This window comes from Orcinus orca, chromosome X (assembly GCF_937001465.1).
Source record: "Orcinus orca chromosome X, mOrcOrc1.1, whole genome shotgun sequence".
NCBI lineage: Eukaryota > Metazoa > Chordata > Mammalia > Artiodactyla > Delphinidae > Orcinus > Orcinus orca.
In genome coordinates, this window is record NC_064580.1 from 107,044,609 (window position 1) to 107,059,415 (window position 14,807).

At 38.8% G+C, this 14,807-nt stretch overlaps 1 protein-coding gene and 1 pseudogene across 10 annotated transcripts in view; one reads left to right on the forward strand and one right to left on the reverse strand.

Moving 5' to 3' along the window:
* Positions 1 to 5,238: 5,238 nt before the first annotated feature.
* THOC2 (THO complex subunit 2) overlaps positions 5,239 to 14,807 on the reverse strand; it is a 103,427-nt gene continuing 93,858 nt past the window's right edge. For 8 of the 10 annotated variants that reach the window (XM_033414976.2, XM_033414973.2, XM_033414977.2 and 5 more), the window contains 3 exons: positions 13,797 to 13,873; positions 13,284 to 13,329; positions 5,239 to 8,059 (listed from right to left, as the gene is read on the reverse strand). In XM_033414976.2, the coding sequence (XP_033270867.1) occupies positions 13,302 to 13,329; positions 13,797 to 13,873 (105 nt within the window). In that variant the 3' untranslated portion in view covers positions 5,239 to 8,059; positions 13,284 to 13,301. The other 2 variants (XM_033414974.2, XM_004284852.3) reach the window with 2 other exon arrangements.
* LOC105748835 (tyrosine-protein kinase Fer-like) lies at positions 7,490 to 8,109 on the forward strand (annotated as a pseudogene).

A 14,807-nucleotide genomic window follows, 5' to 3' on the forward strand; every position in this document is an offset into this window, starting at 1 on the left:
TTTCACCATTGAGAACGATGTTGGCTGTGGGTTTGTCATATATGGCCTTCATTATGTTGAGGTAAGTTCCCTCTATGCCTACTTTCGGGAGGGTTTTTTTTTTTATCATAAATGGGTGTTGAATTTTGTTGAAAGCTTTTTCTGCATCTATTGAGATGATCATATGGTTTTTCTCCTTCAGTTTGTTAATATGGTGTATCACATTGATTGATTTGCGTATATTGAAGAATCCTTGCATTCCTGGGATAAACCCCACTTGATCATGGTGTGTGATCCTTTTAATGTGCTGTTGGATTCTGTTTGCTAGTATTTTGTTGAGGATTTTTGCATCTATGTTCATCAGTGACATTGGCATGTAGTTGTCTTCCTTTGTGACAACTTTTTGTGGTTTTGGTATCAGGATGATGGTGGCCTCGTAGAATGAGTTTGGGAGTGTTGCTCCCTCTGCTATATTTTGGAAGAGTTTGAACAGGATAGGTGTTAGCTCTTCTCTAAATGTTTGATAGAATTCACCATCTGGTCCTGGGCTTTTGTTTGTTGGAATATTTTTAATCACAGTCTCAATTTCAGTGCTTGTGATTGGTCTGTTGATATTTTCTTTTTTCTCCCTGGTTCAGTCTCAGTAGGTTGTACTTTTCTAAGAATTTGTCCATTTCTTGCAGGTTGTCCATTTTATTGGCATATAGTTGCTTGTAGTAGTCTTTCATGATCCTTTGTATTTCTGCAGTGTCAGTTGTTACTTCTCCTTTTTCTGTTCTAATTCTATTAATTTGAGTCTTCTCCCTTTTTTTCTTGATGAGTCTTGCTGATGGTTTATCAATCTTGTTTATCTTCTCAAAAAAACAGCTTTTAGTTTTACTGTTCTTTGCTATTGTTTCCTTCATTCCTTTTTCATTTATTTCTGATCTGATCTTTATGATTTCTTTCCTTCTGCTAACTTTAGGGTTTTTTGTTCTTCTTTCTCTAATTGCTTTAGGTGTAAGGTTAGGTTGTTTATTTGAGGTGTTTCTTGTTTCTTGAGGTAGGATTGTGTTGCTATAAACTTCCCTCTTAGAACTGCTTTTGCTGCATCCCATAGATTTTTGGTTGTCGTGTTTTCATTGTCATTTGTTTCTAGGTATTTTTTGATTTCCCCTTTGATTTCTTCAGTGACCTCTTAGTTGTTTAGTTATTTAGTAGCATATTGTTTAGCCTCCATGTGTTTGTATTTTTTACAGATTTTTTCCTGTAATTGATATCTAGTCTCATAGCGTTCTGGTCAGAAAAGATACTTGACAGGATTTCAATTTTCTTAAATTTACCAAGGCTTGGTTTCTGACCCAAGATATGATCTATCCTGGAGAATGTTCCATGAGCACTTGAGAAGAATGTGTATTCTGTTGTTTTTGGATGGAATGTCCTATAAATATCAATTAAGTCCATCTTGTTTAATGTATCATTTAAAGCTTGTGTTTCCTTATTTATTTTCATTTTGGATGATCTGTCCATGGGTGAAAGTGGGGTGTTACAGTTCCCTACTATGATTGTGTTACTGTCAATTTCCCCTTTTATGGCTTTGTCATTACTCTGAACTCTTTTTCAAGTAGAATGCCTATTTCCGCTTCACTTGTTTGGTCTGGTGGGTTTTTACCTTGCTCCTTCATCTGCTGTGTGTTTCTCTGTCTTCTCATTTTGCTTAAATTAGTGTGTTTGGGGTCTCCTTTTCGCAGGCTGCAGGTTCTTTGTTCCCATTGTTTTTGGTGTCTGCCCCCAGTGGCTAAGGTTGGTTCAGTGGGTTGGTTAGGCAGGGGACTGGTGCCTGTGTTCTGGTGAATGAGGCTGGATCTTGTCTTTCTGGTGGGCAGGACTGCGTCCAGTGGTGTTTCTTGGGGGTGTCTGTGACCTTATTATGATTTTAGGCAGCCTCTCTGCTAATGGGTGGGGTTGTGTTCCTGTCTTGCTAAATGTTTGGCATAGGGTGCCCAGCACTGGAGCTTGCTGGTCGTTGAGTGGAGGTGGGTCTTAGCGTTGAGGTGGAGATCTCTGGGAGAGCTTTCGCCATTTGATATTACGTGGAGCCGGGTGGTCTCTGATGGACCAATGTCCTGAACTCGGCTCTCCCACCTCAGAGGCACAGGCCTGACACCCAGCCAGAGCACCAAGACCCTGTCAGCCACATGGCTCAGAAAAAAAGGGAGAAAAAAAGAAAGAAAGAAAATAAGAAGAAAGAAAAGAAAGTTATTAAAACTTAAAAAATTTAAATTACTAAAAATAAAAAAATTAAAACATAATTTAAAAAAAAGAAAGAAAGAAGAGGGCATCCAAACCAAAAAACAAATCCACCAATGATAGCTAGCGCTAAAAACTATACTAAGAAAAAAAAACGGACAGACAGAACCCTAGGACAAATGGTAAAAGCAAAGCTATACAGACAAAATCACACAAGGAAGCATACACACTCACAAAAAGAGGAGGAAAAATATATATACCTATATATAAAAAAAAGGAAGAGAACAACCAAATCAATAAACAAATCTACCAATGACAATGAACTCTAAATACTAATCTAAGGTAAACATAAGACCAGAAACAAATTAGATGCAGAAAGCAAACCCCATTTCTACAGTTGCTCCCAAAGTCCACTGCCTCAATTTTGGGATGATGTGTTGTCTCTTCAGGTATTCCACAGATGCAGGGTGCATCAAGTTGATTGTGGAGATTTAATCCGCTGCTCCTGAGGCTGCTGGGAGAGATTTCCCTTTCTCTTCTTTGTTCGCACAGCTCCCGGGATTCAGCTTTGGATTTGGACCCGCCTCTGCATGTAGGTCGACTGAGGGCGCCTGTTCTTCGCTCAGACAGGACGCGGTTAAAGAAGCAGCTGCTTCGGGGGCCTGGCTCACTCAGGCCGGGGGGAGGGAGGGGTACGGATGTGGGGCGAGCCTGTGGCGGTAGAGGCCGGCGTGACGTTGCACCAGCCTGAGGCGCGCCGTGCGTTCTCCCGGGGAAGTTGTCCCTGGATCACGGGACCCTGGCAGTGGCGGGCTGCACAGGCTCCCCAGAAGGGGGGTGTGGATAGTGAGTGACCTGTGCTTGCACACAGGCTTCTCGGTGGCGGCGGCAGCAGCCTTAGCGTCTCATGCCCGTCTCTGGGGCTCCATTAAGCAGCGCTCTTAATCCCCTCTCCTTGCGCACCAGTAAACAAAGAGGCAAGAAAAAGTCTCTTGCCTCTTCGGCAGCTCCAGACTTTTTCCCGGACTCCCTCCCGGCTAGGCTAGCCGTGGCGCACTAACCCCTTCAGGCTGTGTTCACACAGCCAACCCCAGTCCTCTCCCTGCGCTCTGACCGAAGCCCGAGCCTCAGCTCCCAGCCCCGCCCGCGCCGGCGGGTGAGCAGACAAGCCTCTCGGGCTGGTGAGTGGTGGTCGCCCTGATCCTCTGTGGGGAAATCTCTCCGCTTTGCCCTCCGCACCCGTTTCTGCGCTCTCCTCCGCGGCCCCGAAGCTTCCCTCCTCCGCCACCCGCAGTCTCTGCCCGCGAAGGGGCTTCCTAGTGTGTGGACACCTTTCCTCCTTCACAGCTCCCTCCCACTGGTGCAGGTCCCATCCCTATTCTTTTGTCTCTGTTTATTCTTTTTTCTTTTGCCCTACCCAGGTACGTGGGGGAGTTTCTTGCCTTTTGGGAGGTCTGAGGTCTCCTACCAGCGTTCAGTGGGTGTTCTGTAGGAGTTGCTCCACATGTAGATGTATTTCTGATGTATCTGTGGGGAGGAAGGTGATCTCCACATCTCACTCCTCCACCATCCTGAAGGTCTCTCCCCTCCCTCCGATGTTTGTTTGCCTCCATTGACTAGAATGAACTTCCACGAGAGCAGAGTTTGTTTTGCTAAAGGTTGTACATCTGGTGCTTAAGAGGCACTCAAATATTTTTTGATTAAATCTTTCATAGGATTCTCTATAGCAGGTTTTTTGTAAGTAAAATTTTACTGGAATTCAGTCATGCTCATTCATTTCCATATCATCTATGGCTGCTTTCACACTATAATGCAGAGCTGAGGAAGTCCGAAAGGGTCCACGTAAGCCCACAAAGTCTCAAATATTTATTCAAAGTCTCAAATATTTACTATCTGGCTCCTTACAGAATGATTGCTGACCCCCAACAGCACTCACTTGTCCTTCATTTCTGAAGTTAAACTGCAAGTGCTCTAGGCACAGGAGTTAGGTCTTAATACTCCTGTGTATGTAAAACAGAAAACCTTTAAAATAGCTATCGAATAGATTTTCTTCTTCCAACATAAATTATTTCTGCTCAGTTAAATTCAAAGTTAGCATTTTCCATCCTCAGTGCATTTCTAGCAAGGCCAAAAGCAAAGGTTACCTGTGTTCAATAATTTGGGGGAGAGAGAGGAGAGATTCTGATGCTAAGTAGCAGCAAATTTTCACAATCATGACATCTTTAAAATGTGAATGCAACATAACAACTGGAAAGCTATTCCCTGATATGTTTCTAACAAATGATTTTGAGGTGAACCATAGTTATTTTCTCATTGTAAAAATCATTCTAACAATGTATCATGTTTTTAATGCCAGGCACATTATGGGTGCACAACAGTCATTGAATGGATCACTCTCCCATAAATAATCACTGTGCTCATCAATTTTTGAAAATTATAATTACCTGAAAAGGGGCATCAAGATTTATATCCCTGGGCTTCCCTGGTGGCGCAGTGGCTGAGAGTCCGCCTGCCGATGCATGGGACACAGGTTCGTGCCCCGCTCCGGGAGGATCCCACATGCCGCGGACCGGCTGGGCCCGTGAGCCATGGCCGCTGAGCCTGCGCGTCCGGAGCCTGTGCTCCGCAACGGGAGAGGCCACAACAGTGAGAGGCCCACGTACCGCAAAAAAAAAAAAAAAAAAAAAAGATTTATATCCCTTTGCGAATTCTAAAATACACTCAGAATGTCTCAATCTTTTTTAAAAATAAAGCCTTTATTGTCATTCTTTCTCTTAAAAAAATTAATTTGCATAGTTATCATTGGTTCTAAGGAACTGAAGAATAAATGAATAATTCTAGGCATCATTTCAGCCCACTGTCTACCCCAGGTACAGAGGTAAGCAAATAGGATTTTCTCATATTATTGGATAAGATGTCTGTTATTTGGAAACATTGTAGTCCATGGACTAAGACACAAATAAGAAGAAAGAGCTAGGAATCTTATCTTTGCTAAGTTATTTTGAATAAGCAACAATATACACAATGATATACAATCATTTGAGAAAACTATTGTTTATTTAGAAAAAGGGTTACATGGGTAGAATTCATTAGATAAAAAAACTTTATTTTAAAAATGTCACTGTGAAACTTTTCCAGATTAAAGTTAAGCAATACAAAGCTCCTGTAGCTGTAGACTTAAAAGACAATTAACTTTCGATCCCCCCGCCCAGATTTTTCTAACATAATTACAAGAAAAAATGGCAAGGGACAAGGGAGTGCTGGTACCTTTTTTTTTTCTAACAGGTTTTAATGTCTTACACATAGTATATAAAATGATTCCTAGGCATTGCATAAGACACTGCTCCCACTTTGATTTTTACTAATATTAAAAACAGGCCAAATAATAAATTAAAACTGAGTTTTTAAATGAGGTAAATTCAAGAGGGTTCAATAATTGTTTATTTTCCATTTCAAACAATAAAAAGGAAGCATTTCAAATTGAAAAAAAAAAACTAAACTCAGGCAATATTTAGTTAACCTAAAGGGAAATTCTGTACATATGTAACCTTATTTGCTTCTTGGAAACTGTATACAGCACATTGTGCTAAAAATATGGAAGTTAATACTTTCAGCCATTTACTGAAAATAAACATGTAGAAACTAAGCAACAAGTTAAATACAATAATGCACAACTCAACAATTTTAAGTTTTCGGCATGGAGCAATAGAGCAGATCACTGAATAATTTAAGGAGATGCAAACGGGCCCTCTTCGTTCATAATTCTTGGCAATCTACTCAGGACAATAAATTTCTGGTCACAGCTGAACAATTTCATTCCAATCTCATCTGAAAGAAACAAAGTGATTATATTGATAGATAAGAAAGGCATTGGTAGGGGGCAGGGAGGAAGGAGAGGGGATGGATGGAAGGGGGAAGGAGGGACAGATGAAAGGAGGAGGGAGGGAGGGAGGGAAGAAGGGAGGAGAGGAGGAGGAGGAAGGAAGGAAGATTTAAGAAAATCAATGAGTTCTGTCAATAACAAAGGCTTGAATTAAGTCCCTAAATAAGGATGAAATATTTGTGTATTTCTTATTGCCTATTCTTAGAAACCACTAAAGATAGGTACATTATGATGAATTTAAAAAAAACAAACCACAGAACATTTTGTCTGTGAGAGAGGGAAAGGGGGAGTGGGGGGAGGGGAGGGAGGAAAAAATGAAATAGAATTCCACAGGGACAAGCAATAGCTTGTCAAAAGTAAACAGAACACATAACCGTGAAAAGGAACCAATTTTACCTGATCAACAAAAAAAGAGAAAAATGACATCACATTTTTCACAAGGACATGATTTTAATAGTTACTTATATTAAGATGCAATGTCTGCTAAATTATAAAAATTGCTTTAAAAATATATTGACTTAATTATACTCATTTCCTTTCCTTTATGTATTGACATTTTTCAAATACTGCATATTGAAATAAATTCAAAACATGATCATTACAACATGTGGCAAATAGTTTCATATCTGCCTAACATTGTTCTCATTCAAATTTTAATCTAATGCTTAACGCATTAAACTTTATTGATGAAAATACTACATTCACATATTTCATTAAAACCAGAGCTAGAAGGGCCTTAGAAAATAATCACACTTGCATGATATGCTGACAAATAATTTACATATCGTTTCTATACAGTATTCTGTTCACACCATGTATAATCTTGACATTACCAATTATAATTATAGATACATTAATGTTGAACTTACAGTTTTAATACTTAAAAATCATTGTTCCTGTTCATCACTGATGAATGGATAAACAAAATGTGGTACACATCCATACAATGGAATAGTATTCAGTTATAAAAAGAAATCAATTTCTGATACATGCTACAACATGGATGAACCTTGAAAACATGATGCTAAGTGAAAGAAGCCACATATAACAAAAGGCCACATATTGCATGATTCCATTTTTATGAAATGTCCAAAACAGGCAAATCCATCGAGACAAAAAATACATTAGTTGTTTCCAGAGGCTGCAGGAAGGAGAGAATTGCAGGTGACTGCTAACAGATGCAGGGTCTCTTCTGAGGGTGATGGAGATGTTCTGGAATTACTGGTGATGGTTACAACACAGGGATATACGAAAAACCACTTTTAAATGGAATATTTTATAAGAACTTCATCTCAATTTTTTTTAGCTGCAAAAAAAGTCAATGTTCCAATAAAGAGAATCACGGTATCAGCATGATCATAATTAGAATAAAAAATGCCTATTATGAAAATGTCATAATTACCGGGCAAGGGAAATTCTGATGACACATTTAAGGGCACATTAAAGGATAAAACTGCTATTGCTGTTAAAACATGTGAAGATGATCTTTCCCAGGAACTGAAATTAAAATTTTTACAAGAAGCCAAAATCCTCAAGCAATATAATCATCCCAATATTGTCAAACTTATCAAAGTTCGCACACAAATACAGTCTATCTACATGATTAAGGAACTGGTTCCAGGAGTCGATTTCCTCTCCTTTCTGAGAAAGAAGGATGAACTAAAACAGTTAGTGACATTTTCATTAGATGCTGCTTCTGGATGGCAAATCTCGAGTAAACATTGTATACACAGGAACCTTGCTGCAAGAAACTGCCTGGAGGTGAAAATAATGTTCTGAAAATCAGTGACTTTGGAATGTCTCATCAAGAGGATGGTAGTGTGTATTCATCTTCTGATTTAAAGCAGATTCCCATTAAATGGACAGCACCAGAAGCTCTTAATTATAGGAGATATCGTTCTGAGAGTGACGCATGGAGCTGTGGCATCCTCCTCTAGGAGACCTTCAGCTTAGGGGTCTGTCCATACCCTGGAATGACAAATCAGCAAGCACAAGAGCAAGTGGAAAGAAGATACTAGATGTCAGTCTCTCAGCAGTAACCAGAACATATTTATAAAATAATGAAGTCTTGGGATTACAAACTTGAAAACCACCCCAAGTTCAGTGAACTTCAGAAAGAACTGCCATCAAGAAGAAAGTCACATAGTGATGAAACAGCACCAAATTCAGACTTCAGGACTCTATCTTCCAGCAGAGTAATATTTTATTCTCATTAATAATAAGTTTATATCACCTTACCTGGAATATTCTTCTTCTTGTTTATTAACTAGTTTTTTAAATATGTGCAACTTTAACCATTGTAATAAGAAAGCACAGGTTCTAAATGCAAGAGATCCCTCAAATCTATCTTTTCACATCTAGGACTGTTTATGTTTCTCAAAGGGTTTCTACTTCAGGCTCAGTTCAGAGTTGACTGTCCCCCATCCTAGACACCTCTACTCTCTCAGTGCTATAAACTGCATTGGTAATACCATCTGTGCAGGATACACTCCAACAAAAGGTGGCCTTCCACTATGCTAAGACAAGATTACATTTGTAAACATCACTTCCTATTGGGAATTATCTGGACAACTTTTAGTAAGGTTGTCATTTCCCTCTGTTCCACCATGCCCTCCTCCTTTGTCAGGGCATCAGAAAACTATGCATGAAATGCCCTCAAAGAGTACCCTTTCAGGGTTGAGGAAGTTGATTTTAAATGATGTTACTTTATAGACAGCTGTGACAGCAAGAACGAAGTCTGAAACGTTAGGTCTGGGTGAAAGAGCAGCTAGACTGGTGATCAAAATAGAGAAGAAAGGCAAATAGAAAATCAGCCTTATTATCAGAGCCATGCCTTTATAAACACACACACACTTTCTATTTTTATGATCAAAAAGGTCCTAAGAAATGTTTCAATAGTTCATAGACTCCTCATAAAAGAACCCTCTGGGGCTTCCCTGGTGGCGCAGTGGTTGAGAGTCTGCCTGCCGATGCAGGGGACACGGGTTCGTGCCCCGGTCCGGGAGGATCCCACATGCCGCGGAGCAGCTGGGCCCGTGAGCCATTGCCGCTGAGCCTGCGCGTCCGGAGCCTGTGCTCCGCAACGGGAGAGGCCACAACAGTGAGAGGCCTGCGTACCGCGAAAAAAAAAAAAAAAAAAAAAGAACCCTCTGGATGGCAACAAAATTTATTTAGAGAAACTATAAAATACAAGCCCAGTGAATTAAAAAATTATTCCTGGTTAATCCTAGTACGTGTACACATACACACACAGGCACGCACATGCCAAGTACAAAGGTACACATGGATGAAGTTGACAGAAGAGTCCAATGAACATTTACAAGAAAGAAAGAAGTTACAGGAGAAAGATATAGGGACAGCCATCCTAATTCCACTTTACTCCTTCATTTACCCTTAAACTGCTGCCTAGCAATTCTTATCATAGCAAACACACTTCCTGAGGTATCCCAAGTGGATAAAATGGAACAGTTAAAACTAGGATTCTACTGAACTGAATCTCAGCATACCCAGGGGTGCCTCTCAAGATAAATGTGTGTGTGAGGAATATGTGTCACACTCAAGGGTAAATGTGGCATGGGAGCCTTTTGGAAGTGCTCATGCCTACATCCAGATAAAGAACAGCACAGCACCTGAGTGAAAATTTGGTCTGCCTTAAGTGGAAGAAAGGAAATAGAAAATCCCTCCTGTTCTCTCCAACTGTTTGGTGCCTATGAATATCAGTGTACAGAACTCACTGATACTTTAAAGGATGATAATGAAGAGAAAAATAGTTTAGGTCTATCATTTCAATCTCCTAACAAGACTTTTTTACACATTTAATGATTGCTACATACAGACCCAGATGAAAGTATAATAAACCTGCCCTCAAAAAATATGTTGCAGCACACAAAGCAACTTCTTAAACAGTATACTATCAAATGCTATAAATACACTGAACCTTCTTCTGGGGGCAAAAATAGTCAGTGATGTTTCTCCTCAATTCCAAAGAGATATAGTTAATACTCCTGTACATAGCTCTCCATGTAAAGTTAAGAGTATCTGAAACATAGCAGGTAATAAAGAAAAATACTTGATTGTTTGATTAGAAGGAAGAGATGAAGTTACTGCCTTCAACAAGACCACAATCTAAGGAGAGGGATATGTAACACATTCATATATACATAGGAATCAGTGACTAGGACTCTATAGGCAAGCTGACACACACGTGTAAGCAATGGGAAACTACTGAGGAAGATACTTAATTGAACACCTCCTACTCCAACACATATTATTACCAGCATCTAGGACTGTGTCTCAACATGGTAACACATTCCTAAAATAAGCAAACTTGGAGCAGTTAGGAGGTCAGTTTCCAAGTATGGACTGAAGAAGAAAGGCTCAGAACAGGAATTACAAAATCGATTGCTTACAGGGGCTACTATAAAATGGAAACAAATGGAAGTGAGCTGGGTGGGGCCTGAATGAGGTAAACTACAAAAAAAGACCCACTCTATTTAAGGGGAACAAGCACCTAGGCAGGTCTAGCTGACTGTTGCCATGTAGAAATCAGGACACAATGTTGCCAGATGTTCCAGTTCTTCAAAAGAAAATGAAATTTGGATTTTGTCAACTCTTCTGATTTTTAAAGGCAACCTTTTTTTTTAATGTTAAATATTGTGCAAGGCCAAGAAGGTATGTCTAATAAGCCACATTCTGCCTAAGGGCTGAGAATTTGCAACCCTGGGTTTAAACGATAAGAGTTAGGTTACACGTAAGAGACCAGAGGTGAGAGACAGACCTGTAAAATATATTATTAGGCTTCACTGGAGTATTAGAATAGGAATGTAGTATACTACAAATGCAGATGGATAGGATAGAGTTAATTGCTAATATTCTTTGAAATTAAGAACCAAGAATCCAGAATCAAAGTGCAAGAAGACTGAGCTTCTCAAAACCTAGAAGCAAGTCTCAGTTTAGCAGTGTCTGGTTCACAAAAGGACTCTCAAAAGTTAGCTGAACTCAGTGAATTGAGGACCACACATATCAATTTACAATTGCGAAGCTAAAGAATGCTTCTAAGTGGAAATTTTTCATAGACAGGAATTTTTGAAGATTAAACTAGGGGAAACAGTTAAAGGCAAAGCAGCTAGTAGTGTTCAAGAGACTAAATCAAGGAAAGAGTAGATGAATTTGGACGAAGACATTAGCAATAACGAGTAACAGGAGATACAGAGAACAAGCAAAAAGGATTTTGCAACAAAACATTATGAAACAGGAAAAGACTCTGGAAGGAATTTAATCTGGGTCACATTTATATATTGTATTTTCTTAACTCTAACATGATCATTTTAATGTTTTTGAAATCAAGGTGATACATACAAATCAATGTCATTTCTCTATCCACTTTTCTCAAAAAACAGTTCTAGAAACCAACAATGAATCTTACAATTAATGACATCTCTGACTCATGGAAATGTGACATGTGTAGCAGTTCTCCTTTCTGTAGAATATAAAATAAATTAAAAAGGGAGCAGGGAGCAGCAGATTTGAAGTAGCCTAAAGGTAAATGGTGCCAATAAGAAATGATGAGACCTCTAAATGAAAAGGAAGAACCACATAAAGACTTGACCAACCCTAGAAGGTATCCAACAGAAGGCAGCCACAGAACAGCCCAAAAAAAGGGAAAAAATCAACCGGTGCCTCACAAAGAGGCTACCCAAGAAGAGAGTAAAGAGAGATGTCCAAAATCACAATGAAATTGTCGACGACAATGACTGGCCCACTGCTAATGAAGATATAAGAGGCAGAGTGTTTTTGTTTTCTTTAATAAGGGGACCAGGTGAAAGCAAGAAGTAAAAAGCAAAACGCCAAACTGAAACGAAGGTTATGGTGAAGAATAAAAAAAGAAGATTAAGAGTTTATGGTTCACTGGGGAAGACAGCTAGTGGTTAGGGTGGGCAATGGCTAGAATTTAAGAATAGGTAATAATATTTCTTTTATAATCTTTCTAATTTTAAAAAATCTACTGAATTCTAAATGCTCTCTCATAATTCTCATCCACCCTTCTGTAATACTTAGATAACAAGCACAAAATAACAGAACAGAAAAAGCACACTATTTGTCAAGAAGTTACCTACCTGGCAACCTCAAATCCCTGCTTTGCAGCCAAAATAAACAGGACAAAATCCATACTCTAAAGCTCACACCTTTATACAAAACAGGCTCTCAGACATTTCTCACTCTTAAACAACTGTAAACCGCCTTGGCTATCTATCCAGTTTCATTAGAAGATTAGAAGCAGCAAATAATATTAGGAGGAGGGTAGAGAAAGCAAGTATACTTGATATACTTGATAAAAAGTGACAGCTAATATGGAAACCAGAAAATTGTTGATTCTTCAACAACTTCTAATACAGCCATCTCAAACCATTAAATGTAGAGGGCAAATCATCCTACATACACCTCAATAATCCTAAGGCATCACACCAAACAATAACTATTCAAGTTATGATCTGAGTGCTCAGAAAAGATTATATTAAGGTTCTGAACAGTCCGTCCACATACAATTTATTTAAGATGGATAAAACACTTTTAAAATCTCACATAAGGCATAACTACTTTGAAAACAAAGTTGCATATTTTAAATTCCAGAACTAAAAGCACAGACCATATTTTTGGCTTTGCAAAACATGGGCAGTGGTAGAAAGAGAGGCAGGAAACTTAAAACAAAACTCTGGATAACGTGTCTGCATGAAAGGCAAAAAGAAGATCAGAGAACACTGAAGGGCAAGAAGACCTATGTTTGCATATTGGTGTGTCAGCTAATATCTCTGTCACCCTCTTCTACTTAACCTCTTAGAGTCTCAGTTTCTTCATCTGTAAAATGCAGATACCACCATCACCTACAAGGTACTTTAAAAAAGTAACTATCCAGAGAAGATGGGAATGAGTGGTGAAGAGAAAGCCAGATGTTTTTAAATACATCTTGGTGCTTTAAAAAAAAAAAAAAGGCGTAGCTAACAGCAAGCTTAAAATGAAAACAGCTTAAAAATAACCGGGAATCTTGTCTCGCATCTTTACCCAAAGACCTGACCATTATATTTAGGTGAAAAACTCTAGCTGTATCTTGCAAAATGGATCTAGTTTCTTCAACATTATCAGACCTCATTTTATATTTCTATCTTTAAATGAAAAGAGGTGAGAGAACACTCACCTTGATTGAAAGTCTTCATTATCTGTGCTTGTCCGAGGACTTATGAGTAGATGACAAATTAAGGGAAAACAACTTTTGGGGGGAAAAAAAGAATGCTGTCTCATCTTTTAGTATAATCCCTCAGCTTGCAGGCCTAATTGGCTCTTACCAGCCTGGTAGCCTCAAACTCTACCAGCTCTTCTCATCTGCCACATCATCTTGCCCTGCTACTCCCCATGCCCCCAGCCCAAGGGACTCTCTGTTCCCTTTCTTCCTCTCGGTGGTAGAGCCAGAGGGACTTTAAATCCCTTGATGGCATAAAACAATCTCAGTCACCAAAGAAGTTTAAAAAACAATCAAGTCTCCCATTTCCACGTTTTGTACATCTGAGAGGGTTAACTGGAGAGACCATTTAAAAGGTAGTAAGTCCTTGAGCATTTAGACCACATACTACAAGGGTACAATTCTAAATAAGACCAGTATCAAAGCTTTCCATTATACTGATTAAAAACATCAATAAGATGAAAAGGATATTGTTTCTTCTCTTCCTTTCCTCCTGAACTGTCCCGTTTCTCTTTCTTTTCTATCTTTTCTTTATCATGCCTGGACTCCTATAACGAATGGTGGAATTAGTTGGGGAAGGGAAAACCAAATATAAAAATCAGCTCAAAATCTCTTTTCATCACTCACCAGTCATAAATTTTTCTTCAAACTTATTTAATATGACACCAAAAGCACAAGCAACAAAAGAAAAAAACTGGACTTCATCAAAAGTAAAAACTTTCATGCATCAAAGAACACTATCAAGAAAGTGAAAACACAACCTACAGAACAGGAGAAAATATTTGCATATCATATATCTCATAAGTGTCTAATATCAAGACTACGTAAAGAATTCTTACAACTGAGCAACAAAAAGACAAACAATCCAATTAAAAAATGGCCAAAGCATCTGAATAGATTTCTCCAAAGAAGATATACAAATGGCCAACAAGTACATGAAAAGATGCTCGACATCATTAGTCATTAAGAAAATACAAAATCAAAACAGCAATGAGATACTACTTTACACCCACTAGGATGGCTACAATAAAAACTAAATAAATAAAAATAAAAACAGAAACAGAAAATAACAAGTGTTGGCAAGGATGTAGGGAAATTGGCACCCTCATACATTGCTGGTAGAAATGTAAACTGTGCAGCCACTGTGGAAAACAGTTTGGCGGTTCCTCAAAAAGCTAAACATAGCATTACCATATAACCCAGATATTCCACTCCTGGGTATATACACAAGATCATTGAAAACAGGTATTCAAACAAATACTTCATAGCAGCACACCAATGTTCATAGCAGCACAATTCACAATAGCCAAAAGGTGGAAAACAAGACAAAAGTCCATCAAGTGACGAGTGGATGAACAAGTATGGTATATTCGTAAAATGGAATATTACTTAGCCATGAAAAGAAATGAAGTACTGATACATGTAACACCATGAAGAATCTCAAAAACATTATGCTAAGTGAAAGAAGTCAGACACAAAAGG